Source organism: Aedes albopictus, chromosome 2 (assembly GCF_035046485.1).
Source record: "Aedes albopictus strain Foshan chromosome 2, AalbF5, whole genome shotgun sequence".
Lineage (NCBI taxonomy): Eukaryota > Metazoa > Arthropoda > Insecta > Diptera > Culicidae > Aedes > Aedes albopictus.
In genome coordinates this window covers 41,848,668-41,871,903 of record NC_085137.1, presented here as the reverse complement: position 1 = coordinate 41,871,903, position 23,236 = coordinate 41,848,668, and the positions used below count along the sequence as shown (strand labels likewise).

The following is a 23,236-nucleotide window of genomic DNA, read 5'->3' as shown; positions in this document are numbered from 1 at the left end:
TTCATTTGCGCTCAACTCGTAAACTAGATATATCTAGCTCAAAGTCCAAGCGGTGGTGAATGAACTGGCGCTAAAGTGCTAATGGGTTAAGCCCTCCCATCGCGTCAAGATCGAATATCCAGGGGGAGGGGACTCATTTGTTTATATCTCAGTTCTTAAGCCTAATATTGGAATGTGACGTTCGGCAAACTTGTATATTGGTGTTTTTCCTACAATTGGGTTTTTAAATTAAGAAAAATGTATTGATTTTTTGATTTTATACGAAATAGCACCTTTTTCTGAACTACCATGATTTTTTTCAGATTTTTAGAACTTCATTTTGGTACGTAAAATCGATTTCGAAGAGGTTTTTCGAAATCACCTTTTGACAGCTGGCCAACTGCTTGACAGCTCCGTCCAGTACAAAATGCGACGAGGGGTGATTCGACAAATCGCTCCCATACAAACTTCAAACTGATTTTTAAATAGGTTCCCGGGCACCAAAATTCATGAAAATTTGGATTTCGGCTCAGTTTTGCATGCAAATTCTGAATATGGACTTATCTCAACACCGCTAAAGAAGCCAATTATCACCAATAACACCATATTCTAACTCTCATACATACAGCGTGAGAGCGCTGGTACAACTTCCTCTTACTAAACGATCGAAAAATCAGATCCTTTAGCATGACTATGTGGTAGAGTAAGGATATGGCGTCCTTGGTGATAATTGTAGGAAAAATACTAATTAACAAGTTCGCCAAACACTACAATTCAGTATTAGGCCTCTGAACTGATTTATAGACAAATGAGTCAAACAATCGCCATGATCGAAAGCTTTTCCAAGTATCCTTCTATAAAACCACCTATGAAAGTCTGTACAAGAAATACTGCAAGAATTCACTCAAGACTTTCTCCACGAACTTCTCCTGAAATTATTCGGAGAATTCCTCTAGTAGCATCTTATAGGAAGCTTTCCAGAAATTTCGCTGATAACTCCTCCAGGAATTCTTTCTGTGATTCTCAAAGGAATTCGGTAACTTTCAAAGGATATATACTGAATTCCACCAATCTTTCCATAAATACCTCAAACGATCCATCCAGATATTCCTCTGGAAAACCCTCTAGGTACTCTTAGAGGAATACCTGGAGAAACTCCTAGAATAATTACAAGAGATTTCCGTGGTAATTTTAGTGAATTCCTAAGTTAATGCCTAACAGCACAGGAAAAAAACAATTCAGGAAGATGTTTTAGGAAAAACAATCCAAACGAAACCCTGTAACAATTCTGGGGGTAATTCCTGCAAGAGAAATTTGTCGCACCGCGTGACGCGTCCACTCTGGCCGACACCTAAGAAGTGACCCTTCTGAATTGCTCAGTGAATCAAAATTCAACCATCGCGCAACAATAACGACAATGTCGCAACCTAAATTTGTTGCGACATTCTACCCAATGCGACATAGGAATGTCCCAACTTGAACAGAATAGGACATGGTTTCCCAAACTGTGGGTCGCGACCCCCCAAGGGGGTCGCCGGCCTTCATCCAGGGGGTCGCGAGAGACAGTAAAATATTTTATTGTAACAGACAACAAATGAGGGAATTTTTATGGGGGTCGCGAAAACTGCGTCTGCTGGCAAAAGGGGGTCGCAACTTGAAAGTTTGGGAACCTATGGAATAGGACAAACATTGTACACCACGAGTTTACAGATTTTTAAGGCTTGCATTGTGATTTTCGAGCGGTAACTTCGAGTTGGTAAACACTACAACGCTGCTGAAGATGTATCATCAAAAAAGTTCGATTTTGGGTTGGTAATAATTAGTGATTTGTTGTTGCATGAAGAAGAAGAAGAAGAACGATGGTGTTTTGAAAAAATCCTATCCCTATAACACAGGGGAAGTTTTTAAAATGCCTCTATAAAATGTAAAACAAAATCTAATGAAAAACGGTTTGATGTACGGTGTTAGACTTTGAACGAACTACAAATTAAGTACCTTATCAAGAAAAAAATGATAAATTTAAATTTATACGTTCAATTTGTAGTCCGTCCAAAGTCTAACACCGTACATCAAACCATTTTTAATTAGATTTTGTTTTAGATTTTATAGAGGCATTTTAAAATCTTCCCCTGTGTTATAGGGATAGGATTTTTTTCAAAACACCACGCTAAAACTGCTCAGCACTATAATGTGTAAGACCTACTCATAAGTGCATAATTTCCAGACCACACAAAAATGTGTGGCAGTTACACATTCTCAAAAAACAGCTCGTACACTCTTCTAGATGCGAAATGTTGATTTTTTTTTGTTTTCCAAGGTCACTAGTAATCCTACCTAGATTATCGTACAAAAATTTTTGCGATTTAAACAACTTTGCGGACACTGGAGCTGATTTTGTAAATGTGCAAGGGTTACACATTTTTGGTGTAGTCTGGAAATTATGCACTTTAGTGCTGAGCGGCGTTAGCGTGACCATCATTCTTCTTTTTCTTCTTCTTCTTTATGCAACAACAAATCACCAATTGGGTTTTTAAATTAAGATAAATGTATTGATTTTTTGATTTTATACGAAAGAGCACCTTTTTCTGAACCACTATGATTTTTTTCAGATTTTTAGAACTTTATTTTGGTACCTAAAATCGATTTGGAAGAGATTTTTCGAAATCACCTTTTGACAGCTGGGCAACTGCTTGACAGCTCTGCTTAGTACAAAATGCGACGAGGGGTGATTCGACAAATCGCTCCCATACAAACTTCAAACTGATTTTTAAATAGGTTCCCGGGCACCAAAATTCATGAAAATTTGGATTTCGGCTCAGTTTTGCATGCAGATTCAGAATATGGAATTATCTCAACACCGTTAAAGAAGCCAATTGATTTTCACGAGTTGAAAAGTACGCAACAAATTCAGCTTGCGTTTTGTCTGTAACAAAAAATTTCGAGATCATGTCATTATCTGTTACCAGTTGGGATAAAGAGTAATCGCCGCGTCTTCTTTGTTGCTTGTTTTGTGCCTCTTTTGTCTGACAATTCTCTTCACTGGAATTGCTTCAAAACTCCATTGTACATGTAAAAAAATTGAAAAAAATATCGATTTGAAACAAAAAGTGATTCGGGAACTTGTGCCGACACTTGACGCTACGAACCATTTCATATTTGTGCACTATGCTCAAGGAATTAGGAAAAATTTTCCCGACCCGAACGGGAATCGAAATCCGCCGTTTCCAGATTGACGATCCAGCCTTGATGCATCCAGCGATTTCTCCACGGATATCTATTAGTTTTTAGTAATTACGCATCTACGGACGGCCAATCAAGCTTAAGCCGTGTTTCGTCACATTCGTTGTTGTTCAAATCTTAAATCGTTTACCTTTCTCAACATTGACAAAACATATGCAAAGAACAGTAAGCATAGTATCCCACCCCAGTACTAATTATTATTTTTAGAAACTCGTGGAACATCAAGTGACAATTATTCCACGAAAACAAGTTCCCCAAGCCGTGCCATGGCTACGAATGCAGTGACATGAGGAAAGCAGTCTTCCATCAACTTGTAGCGTGAGCCAGTATCGATGACCTGCGTCGATAAATATAGGGGTGATCGGGGCAATATGGGCCACCTAAGGAAATCGTTCTGAAATGCACAGAAAAACTCAATAAATAATTATTTTAATGTAATTGAACCATGCTTAGGAGTGTTTCCCTTCATATTGCGTCGATAAATTAAGAAAAAAACTTTTTGTTAATTGTTGGGAAATACTTTTGAAAACCATTGATTTTCATGTGTTTCCCAGCTATACGGGGCAATATGAGCCACCAGGCGGGGCAATATGAGCCACCATTTAAAACTCTTTTGTTTTTTGAACAATGTTTCGTAACAAATGAGAAATAGAACAATATGATTATTTACCAAAAATTTAGTGTATTTTATATAAGTTCGATTGTTTTCGTTTCAAAATAATAAAGAAACATAAGCAGATTTCATCGCATTTTACAAACGCAATATTTGATTCAACGTAGGCACATGTTTTCCATCCCAGGCATGAATCCAAGAATGGCATCGATGGCATCCCTCACACTCTGAGGATGAACGGACGAAGGGAGACACAGTAAGGGAGCACTTACAAATTACGTACCATTTTTGGCAAATTTTCTATAGTCCCTCCCCATCTGTAATTTGTTTTCACATAACTAATGCACTGCCGTGAATCGCATATTTGTCCCATTTGCATAGGAAATCCAGCAAAGATGGGACTGATATGCGATTCACGGTAGTGCATAGCTCGTGACAATATCAAGAACTCCTCCCTCCCCCTCCAATGCTACGTCATTTATGGACGGTTCCTAAAACAACCTTCCTTGGCCGTTGCCAAAGAGGATATCGTTCCAAGCGAAGACCGCAAATATCCGGTTTCATTCAACGTTTGAGATTGGGGTGTAATCTGTAGTGGCGCCTGTGTCTTGGCGGCGTTCAGGCTGCTATGTGACCATTTTTTTCGTTCCGATCGCCGCTTGTAACCTCACACCAGTAATGAACCATGGTTCTACAGATAATGTTCATGTTTTGACAGCAAAATTTTGAGGTTAGGTTACAAAATAAAACCGATCATGTTGGTCCGAGCAGGTATGACCATATTGCCCCGTAGAGACTAATTTCGGAAAATTCTTGTTTTATTGTAATTTCAGTTTCGAAAAAATGCAGACTTGTTCACAAACTGCTCAGTAATAGCACAGAGAACAGACATTTAAGCTCGAACAAAAATACGTCGAATTCGTGTGTAAAGGATTTAAGTGTACCTCAACGCCACCAACGGAGACTGCCCCACATATAAAGTCGATTTGACCCCACGATGGCAGTGTTCATCGTTAAAATATACTAGCCCACAAAGCGACACGAGCGCCAAACGGCCAAAAACGGTGAGCACTGGAAACAAATATGACAACACAACAATATAAGTTATAGGACGCTAGCGCCGCGCAACGGGAGCATAACCACATACTCTGATATGACCGTTACAAAGTTTTACACAAGGCAGAAAGCGAAGATAGACGTCTGTTCTCTGTGGTAATAGTAGGAGTATTAACTGTAATGGAATATTTACCTCGGCAGTAGGGAGTTATCTGTTAAAACCTTATTTTGGAGTTTTAAATCTTATAACATTTTTGCATTTGTAGCAAAAAATTACATTTTCATTAATATTTGCATTTCAGAATCGAATTTTGGTACGGTTTTTACAGTGAGACATGATTGAAGCACTCTATAAAAGATCCTAAGGCTTTGAACAGAACGAAACTTGATAATAAGGCCAAATTCAGGGTGGCTCATATTGCCCCGTATGGTCATATTGCCCCTACTACCCCTACTACCTCCTCCGAATGGGAACAAAAACCGCAACAATTTTCCATGGGTAAATATTTTCGTCCGTTCGGAAGAAGCGCAACGCAACAGGAATGGCCACACAAAACAAAAAAGCGGAAGCCGAAAGCCTGTTATTATTGTTCATTCTGTTTGGCACATGATCGTTGGCGCATTTCTTTTCCATCATCTTTTTTGTGCGTCCTGCTCGGCCACGATGAGGATTTTCAAGGTGTTCCGACGACGCAGTACAGGCGATATGCCACAGGCAGCGTGTACGTTGGCATGTTTGTTTGTTTTAATCGTATATTTATAACTCGTATTTCAAATGAGTAGATTTTTTACTCGAATGTTTTGCTGGTTGACGAGTGGGCGTGAGATAATTGCTCTATACAGCATGTTTCAATCAGTCCAGCTTTTGAACGAATCAGAGGTTAAATTTATCTCATCGATAAGTCGAAACATTTGCCGTCATATATGTTTAGCATAATTTTGAAAAATATTTCTACATATTTTCTTCAATTAGCATATCTAGGCATTAATTGTTTATACGCAATAACTTTTAAACTGTTACACAGAGAAATTTTCTTAAAAAATAGCAATTCAATTCATTATAATAATTTATACAGCATTGTAGTAATAATTTGCTCATTCTCAGTGATGACCTATGCAATTATTTCACATAACATACAAAGGCGTCTTCCTTTATTGCCGTCTTTGTGTAGATTCTACTGCAAAAGCCCACATTTCAGCCAGCAAATACCAATATACACACGGACTTGTAAGCTATGTACATGAATAATGAACCTTTCTGCGATTTATCTAACATTCTATGTAGTTGTCTCAAGTTGATTTGGGAAAATCAAATTATCAATCAAATTATTATCATCTTGAATGGGATAATCGAAGACTTTGTTGGAAGTTTGACATTACTGAAACGTACATAAAAATACATGGAATATAATTCTACTCACCCGCTGTTTGTGACGCCCGAGTTCTTCGAGAGAGCGTCCAGAAATATCACTTCATTCAGGTCTGCCAGTTTCTCTAGCCGGGCGGGCTTCTCCGTTAGAACATCCTGCTTTCGAGATCTACTGCTAGTCCTACGAGCACTTGTCTTCCCAAGCCCATGGCGCTTCCGATTTCCACCATCTCGCACTTTCGACCCACCCCTGTTGGACTCCGGATGAACACTACTCTGCACAATTTCACCACCTTCACCGAAACCACTTTCACTTTCCCGACCCTTCTTGGATTGCTTCCCATTTTGCACAACCGGCGCCGTTTCCGGTGGCGCCTTTCCGGCATCGCCTAATTCAACCGGCTGATGATCTCGTTCTTGTTGAACAAGCGGTGAATGGTGCTGTTGCTGATGTTGGTCTGGCTGTGCATCGTTGCTGTTTGGCAAGTGATTCAGCGGTTTCGTTGCCTCCGAAGCCACCAATATGAACAGCAAACTACTGGAAAAGAAGAGAAAAGAACGAAAAATTCTCATTGAAAAGATGAAACACATTATATCATTTCCGTAAAGGTATAATTGGGAATCAAAGTCCGAAGGCCGATCTCAATATCGTTATCATATTGTACATCATCAGTGGCTTCCAAACATTTGTTCGCCACCCATCAGTTATACTAAAATGTACTGAGTCTTATTTATATTTTTTACATGGCATCTCTAGTAAAGAGCGTACTTCTCAATTTAGCGCTTTACTGCCGCAATTCTGCAAAGTGACGTAAGCGACATTGATAGTTTTGGTCCATTTTTTGGTTATTATGCATAAAACTCTTACTCATCCTCTAAGTTTCTTTCCATAGATGATAGATTACGTCAAGATCTTGCATTCTAATACTGCAGGAATACCACAGTGTTATTCTTACCCCAGATATTATATATAATGTACCAGAAAAAATCGAAATTTTGAATGGCGCTTACGTCACTTTGCAGAATTACGGCAGTTTATGAGTACTTCCACGACCAATTCTTTTCTGAACAATTCTCAGTGGGAAACTAGACAATGATGCATGGCGCAAGCGTATGAACCACGTGTTCTTCTGCTTCTTCTTCTGCTTGGTGTACTGTCGCTGCTGGGACAAAGCCTGATTCTCAGCTCAGTGTTTTATGAGCACTTCCACAGTTCTTGATGACAAATTCGCACAAGTCATGTCTTTCACAACTTTATCTCTCCTTCGGCGCTTAGATGTCAATTTCCCGTACTCTCAGCTCCTAGTTAACCCGTTTAAGAATTTAATTTCTAATCTGCGGGCAATCTGCAACAAGCACGAACGTGAGGATCCAATTGCTACGAAGGCTCGAGTATGATTCAGACGATCGTAGAGCTTGAGGAGAAGCAGCCCAATTATTCCTGTTGTCAACCAGAATTACCCGGAAAGATGCGCAGTCTGGTACGGAGCGGCGACCGTTCATAATGTAGGTATCAGGTATCAGTAGGTCGGCTCCAGAGGCACGTTCTCCTCCATTTGGGAAATTTGTGCCATCGCCATGAACACGAGCCTATTCATCATTTACCTGACGAAGAAGGAAAGGAAAAAGGATAGGACAGGGGAACGGACAGGTAAGGGAATAGGATCGTCATGCACCCAAAAGCGTACCACAATGCAATGGGTTCACATAGCGTCCTGAAAAGGACACTGTAATAACGCATAAGCGTACCATAATGGGTTCAGACAGCGCCCTGAGAAGGGCACTGTGATAGCGCATAAAGCGAAAAGAGAGCCTATAGCTCTTTACCACAGCGGGTCAAGAACAACAGAACGTCCTGAAGATTCAGGTTTCTGAAGTCAGTTTCACTTTAACGACGCGTAGTGCGTCATCAGCATCATTGAAATCTCGCTCGAAATTTCAAAGTGATAAAACTCAGTTACCAAAGCGCAAATTTGGATGAAAATGTATCATCCCATATGCTCACTCGTGGTGAGTGTGATGATACTTTTTCTACTGCGTAACTGCAGAATTGCCCGTTTTTTATCACTTCAAAAACGCGAGGCAAACAATCATTGAAAATTAAAAAGTCAATGATTCCTATGAAAATTCTGTGATGCACCAAGTCACCTTAATAACTGTTTACCGAGTACTAGGAAACGCAGTTGCACAAAAACTGGACAGAGACATATCAAATGATACGAAGTTCCATAATCGGATTCACAGCTATCACATACAAATGAATCAGCTTGCTGAATAGGCATCGTACACAAATTACGTAACGCTATAGGGGGAGGGGGGGGAGTCCAGCTTAGCGTTACGATCCTTACAAAATATTTTTGGTTTTCATACAAAAAGCGTTACAAGGGGGAGGGGGGAGTCTGAAATTGCTGATTTTAGCGTTACGTAATTTGTGTACCATGCCATATTCGCCATGTGATAGCTGAGTCGGCAGTGGCCAGTCAATGCTTTGACCAGTAAGCTGCAATTCTGCTTTGACAGATTTGTTAGACACTTTGCCACCCCTAGAGATGGCTCAGTACAATACAATTTTGTTTGACGACATGACTTCAAACTGTTCCAATATTGTCTGTGTAGAGTGACAGCCCAGGTGTGAATCTGAAGCTTTATCCAACACTTCGATACCGGAATAGCAGGCTCAGGGCCAATGAAGTCATGTGATGCTCCAGAGCGAGCTAACTCATCAGCCAATTCATTTCCAGCTATGGAAGAATGGCCAAGTACCCATACAAGGTGAACAGCATTTGCTGAATTCAGCTCCTCGATTTGAGTTTGACTAGCGATAACTATCGTCGACCTAGAGTTGGCCGAAGCAAGTGCTTTAACCCTAGTCATGCATTGGGGTCATTATGACCCCATAACGTACACTAGATCAGCGAGGTAAGCGCAAGCTAATGCACGAAGAAGGTTAATAGCAGCCTGGCTATCTGAACAGAAATAGGGTAGGTAATCAAAAGTTGAACCAAATTGCAGCTTTCCGAAGTAGCGCAAATTTTGAGTGATTTTTTCTCCCACATGGAAATAATTTACTATAGCAAAATGTTATGTACATGAAAGCCACGGGTATAAGCTTTCTGTTAAGTGGTAAATAGTTTGTATTTGCACCGAATTTCATTGAAAAATTCGATTATTCGTCAACAATGATTTTAATCTTAATTTGAACCATCGTTATCATAATTTGAACCAATTTTAATCTTAATTTGAACTACCGGCGGCAGCAGCTCGAGCATCTCCCACAACAGCCAATTTCGTGCTGAACAATAGAAAAACACATGGATCTGCTAATTCCCATAACTATTTTTCATTAGGCAGTGGAATTTCAACTAAGGGTGCTATTACACTCTTTGCCCAGACGCCAAATATTTGACCACTTTTGACAGATAAATTTTGGCAGGTTGTTTGGCTCTGTTTGTCCCTATTCGTTTTTCGAGAGTGACAAATATTTTTGTTTGCCATGTACACCTTGGTCAAAATTTAACTGTCAAAAATGGTCAAATATTTGGCATTGGTCAAAGAGTGTCATACTAGCTTAAGAATGTTTTAAACTCTTCAGGAACTTGGAAACTAAATTTGGATTTTTTCATCCCCCAAGAGTAAACATAACAACCACTAGCGCAGTCTGTTGGCCAACACTGGAAGCTTGCCCCCGTTTACTAGTTCAAATTTAGATTATAAATGGTTCAACTTAAGATAACATTCTCCAAGTAAGAATTACTTAAATTTGGTAATTTTATGACAAATAATGCGGAATATTATTAGGTTGGTAGATTCTACGATAAATAAGCTTTCATTTGACGTGTTCACATATTGCGTGTGATACAATGCATGAGCTGAACGAGTGCACCGAAAATGTGCTTTCTCTGGGGGAAAATGGGTGAAATCATAGTGATTTTTCAATTGCCTGTTTTCCATGACAAAAACGCTTTTTTTAATGCTTTTAAAGTCCATGTTATCAGGTTATAACACGGAAAGCAGTTTAACATCTTTTTCGGAACAATATTTGCCTAAAAAGTACGTCGTTTTAATGAATTTCGAAATGGTTCAAATTAAGATTACAATTTGACTAGTTCAAAGTTTGATTTCTTACCCTATCTTACTTTGCCCATTACGTGCTGCTGCTGTGTTGATTGCACTCCGCACATAAAAGCAAAAATTTCGGCCTGAAAAACGGTGCAGTGTCTACCAAGTAAATAAGACTGATGCAGCCTCAGCTCACGAGAATAAATACCAGCACCAGCTCGACCTTCGAGAAGGGAGCTATCAGTGTAACATACAATGCCATCTGAAATACTTCTCTCCAGATAATCAGATGTCCACTCTTCCCGGGAAGGGAATTTCGTGGAAAATGTCATATATGGAAAATTACAAGCAATTATTGTAAGACCTCTTGGAGCAAGGACAACTATGTCACAATTCACCAAAAGTGGAAACAACGGGGTGTGTGTTTAACTGCGGTTCACAGGAGTTTCCTCCAGTAAACCAAGTACCCATAGACGGTAAGTGCAAGAAAGTGCTTCTTGTTTGAGATGAATGTGTAGTGGGGCAACGTCAAAGAGAACTTCAAGCGCTGCCGTGGGTGTTGAAGAGAACGCTCCAGACATCGCCATTAAGCACATCCTTTGGAGATGGCCTAACTTTGATTGGATCGTTCTAATTTCGCCCTTTTGTCACCACACAAGACATCCATAGGACAATATTGGCCGAACAACAGTTGTGTAAATCCATTTGATATACATGGGTTTTAGACTCCAAGTTGTACCAAAGGTACGTCGGCATTGCCCGAAGGCCATACAAGCTTTCTTGATTCTGAACTCAATATGAGGTGTCCAGGAAAGCTTGGAATCAAGAATGACTCCAACGTACTTTACCTGATCAGTCACATTGATTTCAGAATCATAGAGACGCAAAGGTTGAACGCCATTACGGTTTCGCCTTTTGATTTACTCGGATTAACTGAAAGGCCATATTGGCGACACCAACCCTCAACTACCTGAAGGGTAAGGGCGCTTTGCATCAGCTCGAAAAGGGTGATGATCATGATACACATACCAACTAACAATGTTAGGTAGTCGTCGGCAAAACCATAAGTAGGATAACCGCTATTATTGAGTTGCCTCAATAGCGTATCTGCTACGAGATTCCACAAAAGTGGTGTCAAGACTCCCCCTTGGGGGCATCCACAAACACTCAATTTACTAATTCCTGCTAGACGCAATGTCGAGAAGAGATATCGGTTTTTGAGCATTTTATGAATCCAATTGGAAATCATTGGAGATATACCATGACTCCGTGCAGCTTCCAATAAGGCATCGAAAGGCACGTTATCAAAGGCACCCTCGATATCTAAGAACACACCCAAACAAGATTGATTTTGAGCGAATGTTGTCTCGATATCGTAAACAACCTTGTGTAAAAGAGTCGCAGTGAACTTACCAGATTGGTAGGCATGTTGGTTCACATGAAGAGGCACGTTGGCCAGATGAACATCACGGATGTGATGATCCACAATGTGTTCTAAGCATTTCAGAAGAAAAAGGTCAAACTGATAGGTCTGAAACTCTTTGCTTCTTCATACGACGCACGACCCACTTTCAGAATAAACTTCACAATTATGTCCCACCAAGATTTGGGAATATACCCTGTAGCAAAACTGCAAACAAGTATTTTTTTCAAAATATGTTTGAAATAATCAAATCCCTTTAGAAACAAAATACGATATATTCCATCTGCCCCTGGAGATTTTAAAGGAGCAAAGCTATTAAGAGCCCACTCAATCAATTCTATAGTTACAATACTCCGAGCCGAAGCTAAAGAATCATAACTACAAGAAAAGACATCAGGTTCATCCGAAGATGTAATATCCACACATCCAGGGAAGTGTGTGCTGAATAAGAATTATAGAACTTCCTCATCAGAGGAAGTCAGATCGCCATTTGACAAACGAAGTTCGTTCACTCGGAAATCCTTAGATTTCGCAAGTCTTTTGTTCAACCGATTGACTTCACTCAAACTGGAAACATTTGTACGAAGGTTTTTCCAGCCGGATCGTTCAGCAGACCGAAGAGCTTTCCTGTAGGCCTTTCGAGCCGACCTGAAAGCCTCCGAACCAGCCGAACATCGTCTGTTCCCACTGTTTCTACATTGTTTCCCGAGTTTCGCCAGATCAGAGTTCCACCAAGGGGTTCCTCTTGTGATCTTCACAGACCGTAGTGTGCATGCTTCTTCAAAAGCATCCATGACGAAGGTCGTTGTAGTATCAACGAAATCATCTAAAACGCTTGGAGTATCAACGGATGGTGAGTATCCATGAAATTTGGCCGCAACCATATCAGTAAAGAGAGCCCATTCTGTTGACCGGGGATTCCTGAAACGCAAAGTTTGCGAAGTAACATTTAAATGTTCAAAAAAGGTGTAGCGATGGTCAGATAAAGATTCTTCATCTGACACATGCCAATTGGTCAGCTCGTGACTAATTCTACTAGAGCAAAACGTTATATCTAACACTTTCTCTCTAGCAGATACCATGAAGGTTGGGTGGTTGCCTATGTTAAGTAATCAGTGTACGCAAAATATGGCACCGCAAGCGAAAAATAGGCAACAAGGAAGGCACTGCAACAACGCTTTGTTTTTTCGTTAGCAGATAATGACAAAATCTCTCCCGAGTTTGTTCACAACAAAAACGGTAGGAATATTTGTCTCGTTCTATTCACATCGTGATTTTCGCATTGTTTTACAACTGAAACTCGACTCTGAGGATGGCAAGAGTCTTAATTCGTCCAAATGCTCATGAATTCGATGATGTGTGTCGAAAATTTCAACAGAAAAGCCGAAATATCGGCACACGCACGGCAAGCGATATTCGTTTTATTGCTCTCATCCCTTGACATGCGTTTGTTGCGGAGCGCCTTTGTTACCGACATGCACCGCTTAGGACAAAGCGTTTGTTTCTCGGCGTGATCCGTTTTTCGTACCCTGTAAGTAATGCAAGATCTGTACTACTTAAGTACTCCATCAAACTGGAGCCTCTCAAGTTAATGTCTGAGCTGGTGAGCATTAGCATCACTGCCAACAATTAGCGGAAGGTCTTTCGAAGTGCAGTATGCGATAACTTGTTTGAAAGCATCCGTAGGGGATGGTTCATCATGCGGTAAATAAACCGAACAATAGACGTATTTCCTGTTGAGGATTCCAACAGATACATCAATTGTGATAGCACATACAGGGGATACTCAAAATAACTGGGATAGGTAAAATTTTCATTTTTCAAAAAATGTTCAACTCACTGTAACTTTTCGAAAAAGGCATCAAATATTCTCAAATTTTTACAGCAAGTTCATCAACTAGTTGTGTATCAGTGGTCGAATTTTTGAAAAGATCGGGCTATTCTACACGAAGTTATAAAGGTTCTAGAAAAAGTTATAATTATACGATAGCCAACTTTGAGCTGTTATATCTCCGGATTCAATGAACCGAATGCAATGAAATTTTGATCATTTATGACTTTTATAATAAGCTATTAAAAACTTTTGACTAAACTTTAAATTCTTTACACGAAAGAAAATTTAAAACGATTAGAATATTTTTCTAATTTAACACCAATTTATCCAAAACTTCATCATCGTTTCAAAATTCGAGATAGTAATTATAGTTCATTTAAATTCCCTCTAATTGACTTGAATATATTTATGTTTGGAAGGAACGCTACCAAATAGCCGGAATTAAATTGAAAAAGTAATGGGATGCACATGAAAAATAGATAAATTTACTAAAAAATCGTGGAAAAAATTAAATTTCTATACCTTTTTTTCTTGTTAAAAATTTCAAGTAAAGTGAAATGTTTTCCAAAGTTCGTTATATAAGTCTTGAATGGTCAAAATTTCATTGCACTCGGTTCATTGAATCCGGAGATATAACAGCTCAAAGCTGGCTATCGGATAATTATACCTTTTTCTAGAATCTTTATAACTTTGTGTAGAATGGCTTGATGTTGAACCACTGATACACAACTAGTTAATAAGCTTACAGTAAAAATTTGAGAATATTTGATGCTCTTTTCGAAAAGTTACAGCGAGTTGAACATTTTTTGAAAAGTGAACATTTTACCTGTCGCAGTTATTTTGAGTATCCCCTGTACACCTCTGGTGGTTAGTTCAGAGATGAGTGTAGCAACTATTGCATTGTTGGCAAGCACACAGGCTCGAGGCATGACACGCGAGTTTGCCATTTCATGTTTACTGAAAGTAGCAAACACCGGGTTCACAAGATTTCCTAGATACAAATTCGCCTTACGAAAGCAAGGTTCTTGGACCAAGGCCACTTGGGCTGTGCCATTTTGCATAAGTCTGCAAAGATTGATCGTTGCTGTTCTTTTATGCGGAAGATTGATCTGAGCTATCCTAACCGTAGCCACTACCCAAACTAGGTAAGATTAAACTCTTCGCAATAACAGCACAACAAAGAACAGCAGCAATAAAACCAATTCGGTATCGATTAGAAAACGCCAAAGACGAGGATTTAATCTTAAGTGAGACTTAAGAAGGGCAGCTGATTGTCTCGGAGAAACACAAGGTCCACTGCCCCAATTGTTCCGGTTAGCGCATCTTCTTATGCCGTAGTTCCTTGAACATCCCTACAAACACAAGCATCACAAACGCAGAGTTAATGGCAATAAGGGAAGCAGTCAAATTTTGTACAACAAAAAGATACGACACAACAGTAGTAGAAACAGACTCCAAAGGTGCTTGTGAAATGATTAAAAGCAAAGAACATGCCAAGACGAAACACATCATACTGGAGCTCGCTGCTGGACGAAACAACTTGCACAATTTAAGATATTTAAGAGAAAATAACGTTTAATAGAATTCGTCAGTGGTGTATTAGAAATCGTTATTTTCTCACTCGGGAGCTTAATAACTTTTTCTATAAGTGTCGAATCATTTTGCAGTCTTTTGATGTCTAATTCTCCGTGAAGTTTCCTACATAAAATACACAAATGATTTAATCATTCATCGTCTTAATTTTAGGAATCATGGGGTGACCCCTGAGGTTTTTTAAAGTAATTTATCTCAAAGTAAATCGTTTGTAATCTTAGAAAAGCTCGAGCTGAATTTTTTTATATGGGGCCAAAATTGAACCCAAAAAGTATACAGGAACCTTGTTAAAAGTTAATGTAACTGACAGGTTTACGTTGAAGAATAAATTACAATTATAAGAGTTTTTCCAATCTTAATATCATCCCATATAACCGTGTTCCAGAATATATCTATTGATTCTATAAGCAACAAAGTTCGACCATATTCACAGTGGCTCGAGACCAACAAATGTTTGGGAATCACTGGTACTCGTACTAGCCAGGGTGCATGAGAAGAATGGTGTGATGTAGAGAGCACTAACTGTATAAATACGTGTCTCAACAGATATACGTATACCTACAATCTTGCAATTCCATTGCATCATACTAGAAACGGAAAGTCCTTGAATATTGACAACTCCCCCGTGACGTGGGAGAAGCCTATACACAACAATAATCTCCGCCACCATTGAAATCCATCACAAAGAACGGCTCTCGCTTTCTTAAGCCGCCCCCCTTTGCCCTCAATTCCATAGGAGTACACCATAAATGAAAATCTCCCGCACAAGACCCTGGCGCCATCCGGGGACTCACCTGGACACCAGCGACACAACCAGCAGGGTGCAGTACGTACAGCACAGGCTGGTTTTCATCGTTTTTCTTCCGTTTCCCGTAAGAAGGCCAACACTTTTCACTGTTTGACGCCGCGACGACGACGGGGAAGCATTCCTGGGATTCCTCCTGCTGCTGCTGCTGCAACAATATTCAGTCACTTGAAATTTTGTGCTACCGCGCGTGAACCCGAAACGCACTAAATCTCACTACCCCGCGATCGTTCGCCTCTGTATCGAAACGCGGATCGAGCGCGGAAATGGCCGCATTCGCCGTACGGAACACTTTTCCCGAGTAAAAATCCGGAGGAGTGCAAGGCAAAACGGTGGTTTTCACTCGGTGGATAGTGAAACTGACAGCAGCTCGACTGCGGGGCCGTTTGCGCAAGCGAGTGTTTTTTTTTTGTTTTCTGACGTGTGACGCGCGGGAGCCCGGTGGCGAGAGGGGATTCCGTTTCCGGGAAATTTGGTATTTTTACTGTAATGTTCAAGCGTTTGTTTTTAAATTTTGAAAAATCTCTTGATTTTTTGTTTTTATACAAAAGAGCATATTTTTCTGAGCCACTATGATTTTTTCAGATTTTTAGTACTTAATTGTGATACCTATAATCAATTTCAAAGATATTTTTTGAAATCACCATTTTGACAGCTGGGCAACTGCTTGACAGCTCCGCCCAGTACACGGAGAGACGAAACTACCCAAAAGTGAGTTCTATCCACCCAACTTCGGGGTTGCGTGCGTCAAGCCAATATTGAGTTGATGGAATCGATGTTTTTGTTGGGTTGTTCCCGCTTGCTTCCATGTGAAAAAAATACCTAATTTTAAGTTTTTTCCACCCAACCGAAATTTTCACTAGGTTGTATTCACTCAAATTTGAGTACTGTGCTAGAAACTCAGTGTTGGCTTGACGCACGGAACTGCAAGAGTTGGGCTGTTTCGCTCTTCACTCTCTGACAACAACAGAAAGAGCGCATGAAAAGGGAGATGAAAAAGAACTCAAAATTGAGTTTAAAAGTACCTAATTTTGAGTTTTTCAGTTTCTCCGTGTACAAAATGCGACGAGGGGTGATTCGACAAATCGCTCCCATACAAACATCAAATTGGTTTTTAAATATTGTATGTTGCTTTCATAACAAAACGCGCTGCCATCTCCCAGTCGGCATTTCTGAATCATCGCAACGAATCAAGCACCACCTCAGAGAAAATAGGTAGAGAAGCGAATAGTGTGAGGCCAAAAATACCTTATCGAACCGTCAAACTCGTATCCTAATGAACCAAATCAACAAACCTTGACGATTGCCGTACAAGTATTAAAGATAAGTATTGCACTCATTTCAAACATATTTTCACCAAAGTTTCCAAATATCATGGATGACAGTGCAAACAACATTGATTCCTTGAATTGATGAAAAGTGTTCCATTTTGGAACATCAGTTTGGTAATTCCTAGTCAATAGGCTCCTAAAGGCCTACAGTAGACTTTCGATAACTGCAACATGTTAAAGTTTCACCTGGCGAACGAAATTCGGTAACTGCAACGACTGACAGATGTCAACAAGTTGTCAAACGATGAAAAATAACCGTGAACGTGATCTGACTGTTTATTTGGGCTGACATGGCGCACCATTTTGACGTTTGGCGGTGCGATAACTGCAAATTTGATGCACTTACCGGACTTGCAGCTAAAAAGCATGGCAGTTAAATCGTTTGCACCGACCGAACGTCTACTGTATCTCAATTTCTGCATAAATCGATCATGCATTGATTAATAAGGCATATTTACTCATTTTTTAAGTATTTATATTAGGCGAAGCCCATAAAATAAGTTTTTTAATTTTTTAATATTTTTTGCAACACATCTTGTTAAGCACTCAATTTTGTATAAATTTTGTTTATCGTGTATATCAAACAGGAACATTTGTTGTCAACAGTGAGCCAATGTGATGTCTTTTGCAACCCGCCGTTCCACTTTCGTTACGTCAAGGTTGACCTCGAATGTCAAACAAGACCTGCTCGCCATTATTTTATTTTCGAATTAATTAACTATTCTGTCATTGTTTAAGTTCGGAAAAATTACTATTGATATCAGAAAAGCATGCTTCTTCGTGTTATAAAGAAAAACCGGGAAAATACTTTTCATTTTAGGACCCTATTAAACAACAGTATAAAAAGTTTTCAAATGCGGTATGCGAGATAGGCACTACCTTCGATGAGTGGATTAATCTTTCACATTAATAATTCACACCAGTGATGCGAAGTGTCAGTATCAACCGACATTTAAAGCTGAAATTGAGAATGGTAACCACTCATTTTTCCATTTACTATCGGAATATCAATTGAATAGCCTCTGATCATTCAATTGACATCAGCTCCAGCCTCAGTCAAGGCACATATCATTCAATTGAGCCCGACCTAGGAAGCATTAATGTGTGGTGTTGTAGGTTCAAAGCTTTTACCATCGTTGATGACGTCAAACCCGACATCAACCTATCATTCACCTATTTTTATTTTGGCCACCAAACCCAACTTAGACCCAATAGTTGATCGATGTTGGTCCAACAGTGGCCCAACATTCGATAAAAATTGACCTGACTTTGACCCGACATTCGACATTTTTTCAGTCTGGCGGAATTTTTCGTGTTTCGAGTTAAGCTACTCATTCGAGTGACAATTTATTCAATTGACAAGGATTCGCTTCTCATTTGATAGGTGCTCTGATTGAATGAAATCGTTTTGAACATAACTAGAAGGAAAAATTACTGAACAGATTGGTTGGTTAGTGTTCAAATGAATGAATTGAATTTTTGCAACACTGATTCACACACGCAGCTCCCGTAGCTGTCCATGTCATCATGGGGCTGCTGCTGACTCGGCTGCTGATGGGATCTTCCGCTTCCGTTCAAAACTGGAACTGTATATACTGGCAGTTGACAAGGCCGTTCGCAGCGGAAATTTTGAGGTTTCCACCAAGGGGAATGACATATCCTTTTCTAACCGGAATATCCGCATTTATCCGTTTCTAACCGTCGCTAACCGCGTCTAACTTCTGCTCACTTAGCAGCTCGCTTAGCAACGGTTAGCGACGGTTAGAAACGGATAAATGCGGATATTCCGGTTAGAAAAGGATATGTCATTCCCCTTGGTTTCCACTTCTGTGTCATATTCCGACTTCAGGGCAGTGCTTCCTTGATTCCTTCAACGGATGACCATCGAGGTTTCCAATAAACCACGGGATGTAATCCATGAGGTCCTTACCGTCACTGTTCTCGAACCAATTCCTGTGTTGTTTCAGAATGAGGCAGCTTTCTGCCGTCAAACTGAGCTGTAGTTATTCATCATATTGGTTTCGACCGTTTCCAGTGGTTTCAAACAGTTCGCAGCGGTTTCAGAAAAATAACGGTTCCCTCTTTGATGTGTGCCGTGGCGAAAAGATATTTGCCCTGTAAAGGCCAAAATAAACATAACAATTAATTACTATTTATGAATTCTGCAATACTTACAGTTCGGAACTGTGGGCTACCTTTTGGGAAGTTTTTGGAAGATCTGTCCGCCACGATGATGTGCACCAGTCAACAGGATGAGTTTAGGTCCAGATAGTCTTCGAGGAGATTCCGGCGGATCACAGGGACCGATTTTAGCTTCGAAGTAACGTATGCCCGTCTAAGCGCGAACCAAAACCGAGAAGAAGCTGCACCCGTTCCAGGAGGATCCACATAACACGCCTTTGATTTGTTTTTGTTTTGATCACTGCTGAGCATGGCGCGGTTTTCCCACCCTATAGTAATCGCGTGTTAGCACAGATGCAAATTGATGATATCTCACGCAAACAAATGCATATTGAGCAAACGTGAGTAACTCTGGTGTCTTTTTGAAAAATTCAATTTTGCTATTCCCACCCTCTTTTATCTTGGGATCGCCTAGCAAGATTTTTATAGGGATACGTATTTCGAGCAATTGAGCAACTTTGATGAATTTTGAGTAACATTGATGAAAATATTTACTCAGGTTGAAGCTGTCCCGCCCCTTGTGGTACACTTTTCAACTGTTTTTGCAGTACAAATCAAAAGACGATTGTTTTGACCATCGTTTAATGCAAGGAGACAATCATAATACAAAGAAACAGCTGAGATTTTACCAAAAGAGAGGGAAACCAAAGAGAGCCTCCCTTCTGCAGATTGGACCTTCAGACATGTTTGGCCTGAAATATATATGACCCTGGTGTACTAACAGCTTAACACTTTTCCAGCATAAAACAAATCAATAAATTCCCGGGAACTGAAACCCTTGAAAGTTCATACCACTTTTCATACCCTCCGACGACAGCTGACATCTTCCAATAAGAAATCCAATCAAAACATTCTCATCGAAAGTTATCGTACATTTTTCATAAAAAACTGCTCAATTTTTGTATTTAAAACTAAATCTTCAATTGCAAAGTGTCCTCAACATCAGTAAGCGGAATGGGCCAGGTGAAGAGCCAGTTCAGCGAGGAAGAGCTGCAGGACTACGAAGACCTCACGTACTTCACAAAGAAAGAAATCCTCTTGTAAGTATGGGGAGCCACTCCCTTGTCTCCTTGGCTTCTATACTTCGCCCCCTGTGGCCCATGCCAATCACTACTTCCGGATTCCAATTCCTCTAGTGCGCACAAGAAGTTCAAGGCCCTAGCACCGGAGAAGGTTGGCCACAACAAGAACGCTCGCCTGTCGATGAACAAAATCCTCCAGTATCCGGAACTGCGCGTCAACCCGTTCGGCGACCGTATCTGCAAGGTGTTCAGCAGCTCCAACAACGGGGAAATCTCGTTCGAAGACTTCCTGGACATGATGTCGGTGTTTTCGGACGCCGCACCCAAATCGGTCAAAGCGGAACATGCGTTTAGGATTTTCGGTGGGTATAGCAATGGTACTGGGATGCGGAGGAAGTCCTTATTAGATTTGATTTCTTTGTTTCAGACTTCGATGGAGATGATATGATTGGGAAGAATGACCTCAAACAGGTCATTCAACGGCTCACGGGCTACAACAATGCCCTCAATGAAAGCGATATCGATCAACTGATAACGGTGAGGTTTTCAGCTTTTTGTTTTGTGTAATCGTAATTGGATGTCAATCCATTTCAGAATATCTTAGAAGAAGCGGATCTGGATGACGATGGTGCCCTTTCGTTTGCCGAGTTCGAACACATCATAGATAAATCCTCCGATTTTACAAAGTAAGTTTGGAACATTAAAAGTGTTATCATATAATGTCTCACAAATGCCTTCTGATTTTAGCTCCTTCCGCATCAGACTGTAAAAGGACAACGTTTAGCTCAATTATTCAGCCAAAGTATGACCTTTTGGAATCTCCTTTTTACGAAAACATCCGAAAAACATGAAACTCCTCATCAGATATTAGATTTTTGTGATTTAGAAAGTTTATTTACGTCATTCGTACTCGTGTATTATTATTACGCACAATAAATGCTTACTTTAGTATGGAAAAGTGCACTTATTTTCTTAAGGCTGGAGATATCCCGGCAGTTTCATGCGCATAAAGATCCATGTGGTGAAAAAGGACACCAGGATGAAAATGAATCCCATCGAAATCAACAGGATCTTGTTGAGTTTTGGCTTTCCGGGGGTATGCGTCTGATCCATGATTATGAAACCAAGTCCTCCGATCGTGAACAGGAAACTGCTAGCCAGACCTTCCATGATGTACTGACCATTCACTCGGTACGGCATGAAGGCAACCTGCGAAAGAATTATGACGATTAGAATCATTACGCTTCGTCAATGGAGGCATCTGGTATTACAGGACGAGAATGGCCATGCTCGTCGGTTGTGGATCCCACACTTGGAGGCTCGACAATCACATCGTAGATAATTCCTGAAAAGACAAAAAAAGAAAATTTATTACGATTCCCAAGCTTTTAAACCCTACCAGAAACTCACCCCCGGTGACCAGAAAGTAGCTCAGCAGCACGAAAGAAAACACCGTCATAGCCGACGGTTGCTGGAACCAGGAGGGCCGCTTCAGCTTGAGATTTGGCACCTCAAATAGCATAAACGGAACACTGTACAAAGCTTCCATTGTGTGATGACTGGGGGACAGGAACGAGACTTGAGATTCGCCGGAAAACACTACAGATTCCACCCAGTTGATGCCGAAAAGTTTTGTGTCGCGACGTTGACGTTTTACGTTGTGTGTGAGACAAGAGAGTGACGTGACGCAAACAAAAGAAAAAAATGACAGATCAATCTCAAGCACAACTCAAGCCGGGGGAGTGTCCAAAGAGTGCTGTCAGTTTTCACTCCCATGACTTGGCACGCTCATTCAAAGCCACTCAAAAGTGAGTTCTTTCGGAGTACAGAATACCGATGGCTGGATGTTTGCTTGTTGGGGCCAAACCCAACTAAAAGGCACTGTCATAGAGTACTGCACTGTTTTGATTTTGTATGGGACTTTGACGTTTCGTGGTCTTGTTGTTTACAAAATTTCCGTGAGAGTGAAAGAGAAGGAGAGATTTTCATGCAGTGCACTAATAGGGTCCTAAAATTAAAGACGAAATCTCGCTTATATTGAATAATACGATCAAGCATGGTATTCTAATCGGAATTGTACTTTACTTGAACTTGAAAAACAAAGGAATAATGAGAAAAATCGAAATAAGTAAATTGGTAAATAGTTCTACTTTGACATTTGAGGTCAACTTTGTGTGACTGAGCTCGACATTTTTCGCACTGGGATTTCAAAAATGTTCCTATCTGACATACACGGTGAAAAAAAATCGCTCAAAGTATGTGTTATAAGCTAGGGACGAGACAAAAGGCTAAAAAAATAAAAATTATATCTGGAGCTCGATTTGAATAGGTCGTATGTACATTTGTCGATATAAAATTCGATCAGTTTATTTTAGTTATTGTAGCAATATGGAAGATATGTTAGAGACTTTAAATGATGGAACGGAAAGCCTGTTTTGTGATGATTCTGCTGTATGTATCAACTTTTTTCAATTCCAACGGTTTTTGCTATAATAAGCGAATCCAACTGATCGAATTTTCAATCGACAAAAGTACATACGACCTTTTCAAATCGAGCTCCAGATATATTGTCTATCCGGTTGGAATGAAGACAGACATTCAATCAAAAATTGCCATTTTATTGGTCCACAAGTGTCGCAACTGTTTCGCATCTAGTGCGCTGTGTTGCTGACAACAACGGGAAGGATGCGCACTACTTTTGACATGATTAAAAAACGTCGCGAGTTGGGTT

General features: G+C 40.2%; 3 protein-coding genes across 4 annotated transcripts in view; 1 reads left to right on the top strand and 2 right to left on the bottom strand.

Moving 5' to 3' along the window:
• LOC109421318 (uncharacterized) overlaps window positions 1-16,369 on the bottom strand; it is a 77,578-nt gene extending 61,209 nt beyond the window's left edge. Inside the window, exons 1-2 of one of the 2 annotated variants that reach the window (XM_029871081.2) lie at window positions 15,961-16,369; window positions 6,310-6,795 (exon numbers count right to left, since the gene is read on the bottom strand). In XM_029871081.2, the coding sequence (XP_029726941.1) occupies window positions 6,310-6,795; window positions 15,961-16,019 (545 nt within the window). In that variant the 5' untranslated portion in view covers window positions 16,020-16,369. The remainder of the gene's footprint in view (window positions 1-6,309; window positions 6,796-15,960) is intronic. The other variant, XM_029871082.2, reaches the window with a different exon arrangement.
• A 3,933-nt stretch (window positions 16,370-20,302) lies between these two features.
• LOC109621800 (calcium and integrin-binding protein 1) lies at window positions 20,303-21,463 on the top strand. Its single transcript, XM_020075919.3, has 5 exons — window positions 20,303-20,523; window positions 20,620-20,867; window positions 20,933-21,042; window positions 21,100-21,191; window positions 21,253-21,463. The coding sequence occupies exons 1-5, from the start codon at window positions 20,438-20,440 to the stop codon at window positions 21,272-21,274; spliced, it is 558 nt and encodes a 185-aa protein (XP_019931478.1). The 5' UTR covers window positions 20,303-20,437; the 3' UTR covers window positions 21,275-21,463.
• LOC109621801 (putative oligosaccharyltransferase complex subunit CG9662) lies at window positions 21,373-22,181 on the bottom strand. Its single transcript, XM_020075920.3, has 3 exons — window positions 21,916-22,181; window positions 21,777-21,850; window positions 21,373-21,714 (listed from the first exon to the last, which is right to left on the bottom strand). Exons 1-3 carry the CDS (start codon window positions 22,052-22,054, stop codon window positions 21,478-21,480), a joined length of 450 nt encoding a protein of 149 aa, XP_019931479.1. The 5' UTR covers window positions 22,055-22,181; the 3' UTR covers window positions 21,373-21,477.
• Between the last annotated feature and the right edge of the window lie 1,055 nt (window positions 22,182-23,236).